We start from the raw sequence: 4,026 nt of genomic DNA, 5'->3' as shown, positions 1-4,026 counted from the left end.
TCAACCCGTGGAGAATGTTCTAATATAGAAAGGTGATACATCTACGACTACTTACCAACTTCTAATGCCAAGCATTGGGCGGCAATATATAATACGGGCTCATGTGAACAATGCGAGAATAGGCATTCGACACGTCCATTATTCCATGCAAGCTCTAAGAACCTCGTGACTGTGCAGGTGTGCCACAAGCCGGGCTCTTTAAAAGGCCCATGCAAGCACAAGGGCGTTACTAGCTAGGCAAGGTCCATTGAATCCTCATTACTGTATGAAGGGACGGAAATGCGCCATTGAATAGCAATAGTATTGTCAGCTGATTCAAGTATTTAATTTGCTATTCGCAAATTAAAATTATAACATGGCTCTTCTTAGCTTCATTCTTGGTATAACAGGTATATTATGCTTGCTTTTTCATTGTTTGTCTGCTTTAATCTCTGTTATTCTTATAAATAATAGAGCGTGATTAATTTATATGATTTCCTGATCTCATCTGCGCGTTTTGGGTTAATCGAGTGTCACAGGGAATGCGACTGCCATCCTACTACTGCTTTCTCCGATGTAAGTCTGCGAGATATTATAAGTTATTGGAGTATATTATAAATTAAATGTTCCAGTAAATAACGTTTGAATTCTTTAATTGGACTATCCACAGGCCTACCTTTTATTTAATCTACAAAAGAAAGACAACCGGATGTTTCTCTCCCCAGCCGTATCTGTTCAGCCTCCTGTCGAGCATGCTGTGGACCTACTATGGGGCTCTCAAGCAAGGGGGGATACTCGTCATCACCATAAATGCCACAGCGTGTGCTTTCCAATCTTTCTATCTCGCATTCTACTTGTGGTTCGGCAGCAAACCTCAGCGGGTGGGTACAACTCTTTCATTCTCTCTCTCTCTCTCTCTCACACACACACACACACACACACAAGTAGCCCCACGCATACATACATACATACAATTACTAATGCTGCTTTTTTGTAGTACCCAAGCTTGCTTCGCCTACTTGTTTGTGCCTACATTAAGCATGCAAGGTGACCATTTAGGTTCTTCACTCCATGTTAATACTTGGTTCAATCGTCCCTTAATGTCTTTCATTCACTACTTGTTTGTGCCTACATTAAGCATGTAAGGTGACCATTTAGGTTCGTCACTCCATGTTAATTATACTTGGTTCAATCGTCCCTTAATGTCTGTGATTTTGTGTAAGTTGATGAAATGCATGGTTGGCAACATATATCTATTTTGAGAGAGAGAGAGACACATATATCCCTTTTTGAGGCCAAACATGTCTATACAAGAAGGTAATCAGTTTGTAATTCTTCACTTTAAAACCAACAAAAAATAATAATCCTAAGCCCCTAGCATCCGAGTGTCTATGAATATCCCTCTCATGTGAGTACTTCTTTGATAAATACTTCTTCGATAAAAGTGGATGTTAGCACATGAGCACTGCTAAAATTTGAAGGCTTCACATACCATTTTAAAGGCCAACCAAAATAAGTGGCCGAAGGTTTTTTTAATTAAGAAAAAAAAAGCCTATCAAAAGAAGGCCACTTGAAGCAAAACTTATTGCTTAATGGATTTCAAGAAAGCAAGCCTTCAAATTCAATCATGGATGTGGGGGCAGCATTCTCTTTGACGTGAGGGAAGCATCCACAAATAATAGAAAATGGTGGGCATTCTCTTGCATCTCCATAAGGCAAACCTTGAGAGCGAGAGAAAGAGAGTGTGTGTGTGTTTTGTTTGTTTTGGATTTTTTTTTAGCACCATTTTTAGCATAATAAAGACTAGTACTCAACCCACACTTTGTTATGGTATGTAAAAGACATTAAGAAGCAAAACGCAAGAATGGAAGATGGAATACAAAGGGTCAAAGGAGGAATGAAACCCGGAATAGATGAGATTTTTTTCTCTTATTTTTTAGAAATCCAGGATTTCTTTTTTCTCACCTCCCCTTGTGCCTTGGTTGTTAATATGTAATAGATAATCATACCAATATTATGTGATATCATTTGTGTAACTTTAGTTCTCATATTTTTATTTTTATTTTAACAAGCGAAACTAAACTGGGAGGGCAAAAAAAACCTAATTTTTATATCCTTTCACAGCGCTCTCTTGTGTACACGCAAGGTATCTAAGGGGCAATATTTTTAGTGATTTTCAAGTCTAAATCAGTGTTAAGCAGCTTAAGCCTAAGCATTGCCTTTAATTTTAAGGGTGGAAAAAAAGCATTTTTTTTCCAGCACTGGATCATGGCTTATCAGTAGCAATGTAATTGTGGTTTGTTTTCTTTTCAGGAAAAAACCGGGTGGATTTTGCTACTAATAGTTTCTTTTTTCGTCTCCACTATTATATCCACAAGGAGGCTGTTACATGGGAGCGAGCCTCTCATGGCGGTGGGCCTCCTGTGCACAGTCGTTTCCGTCTTTGCAAATGCAGCCCCTCTAAGTATCATAGTAAGGCTACCTGCAATCACTCAATATATTATAAACATAATTTACATATAATCTTCTATTCAATAAACCATAGTCCTTATCTATGTCTATCCACTTAAGCCACTAATTATAGCATTAATTAGTTTATGCTCACAACAAATTGCTTACCAATGGCATACAAGTCAATCAATGCATTCCATATTATTCATATTATATACTTTTATTCATGTGCTGGACAGTACACTAATGTTTGTTCGTTGTCGTTGTTGGTTGCAGCGTAGAGTAGTGAAAACTAAGAGTGTGCAGTACATGCCATTTAGCGTATCACTGTGTTTGTTTCTCAATGGGATAACTTGGCTAGCCTATGCCTTGTCTCTAAGAGATCTGTACCTTATGGTAAGCTCTGCTGCTGCTGCTGCTGCTGATGACCCCATTTTCATGTAAAAGAGGATGAGCTAAATCTTGAAGGAAGAACGAGTCTTTTGTGTAATCATGAAGAATTATGCTAATTATTAATCATCTTTCACTTGATCATGTGTTAGGTGACCAACGCTGTAGGGGTCGCATTAGGGCTGCTGCAGCTGGGGCTCTACACGTTCTTCAGAGTCTACGGAGTGCAGATGCAACAAGTACTGGACGAGGCCGACCTCAACATCAAGGTTGATGATGATCTTCAAAATGGTGGCCGTGCTAGCAGAACTACAAGTGGCGTTGATGATGACCTCATTAATACTATAAAGGAGACTTCCCTTGATAAACAACCACCAAAAGCTGAGATTATTATTGGGACTACACGTGCAATCGTGATCGATGCCCACGTGCTCTTAGAGGACATCACTTGTAATGCCAACTAGCTAAGGTAGCCTACTTAATTCAAGGATTTGGGTTTGCTAGAGGCCTTGAATTAATCTCTGTCTCTCTACTAAACGGTTTGGGTTATGAGGCCTTGTACTCTCTCTCTCTTATTTGAGAATCTCTTTGCCTCCTTGAGAACACTGCAAGGCAGTGGTGGCTGAGCTTGAGCTCCTTTCTTCACATACACACATGAATGGATAAGCACACAAAAGAGAGATGGATAGGTGAACTTTTCACTATCTTCTTTGTTTCTCTATAACCATAACATAAAGATAAGAGTACATATTACAAGACAAAGTACTTTAGAAGGACTACTAAAACATACAAGGTCCATAGTGTGAACCCGACTATACGAGCTAGCACTATAACTATGCCGTAGCTAGTAAACCAAAATGGCTTTGTCACCACACAATGACTGTCACATACCCTATAAAACCACCGGTGGCATATCAACCAGAATATCACCAATCATGCTAGTAGCATAAGTGTCAAGCTATCATCCAGGTATATAATCCGTATTCGTACTAGTTCAGCTCGATATCTCAACACTCCCCCTTGAGCTCAACTCCATACCGGACCCCATCGGTGTCTAACCTGGGAGTCCCACCAAAGATACGTGTACCAATGGCTTTTCCTCATAATCAAGTAAGCTTCTTAACCTACGAAGCTTCTCTATACCCAATGCTTTCATGAAGATGTCAACTAATACAAATACCATATTAGGAAGTTTGGAAAAATTCC

General features: G+C 39.3%; 1 protein-coding gene across 1 annotated transcript; it reads left to right on the top strand.

Annotated features, from left to right (window-relative positions):
- The first annotated feature begins 680 nt into the window (after positions 1-680).
- On the top strand, positions 681-3,405 carry LOC147621605 (bidirectional sugar transporter SWEET13-like). Its single transcript, XM_086824592.1, has 4 exons — positions 681-860; positions 2,293-2,451; positions 2,707-2,826; positions 2,973-3,405. Exons 1-4 carry the CDS (start codon positions 732-734, stop codon positions 3,282-3,284), a joined length of 720 nt encoding a protein of 239 aa, XP_086680718.1. The 5' UTR covers positions 681-731; the 3' UTR covers positions 3,285-3,405.
- Positions 3,406-4,026: the final 621 nt, after the last annotated feature.

The sequence above is a fragment of the Cibotium barometz genome, chromosome 30, assembly GCF_041138505.1.
Source record: "Cibotium barometz isolate CiBa-2024 chromosome 30, ASM4113850v1, whole genome shotgun sequence".
Classification (NCBI taxonomy): Eukaryota; Viridiplantae; Streptophyta; class Polypodiopsida; order Cyatheales; family Cibotiaceae; genus Cibotium; species Cibotium barometz.
Note: the sequence above shows the minus strand (reverse complement) of the source record. Positions and strands in the feature narration are given on the sequence as shown.

Excerpts from the sequence above, each read along its gene's own strand:
- LOC147621605 (XM_086824592.1), top strand. The coding sequence starts at position 732 with ATGCTGTGGACCTACTATGGGGCTCTCAAGCAAGGGGGGATACTCGTC. Across the intron at positions 2,452-2,706 it reads CAGCCCCTCTAAGTATCATA|CGTAGAGTAGTGAAAACTAA; the intron begins GTAAGGCTACCT and ends TGTTGGTTGCAG. Across the intron at positions 2,827-2,972 it reads TAAGAGATCTGTACCTTATG|GTGACCAACGCTGTAGGGGT; the intron begins GTAAGCTCTGCT and ends ATCATGTGTTAG.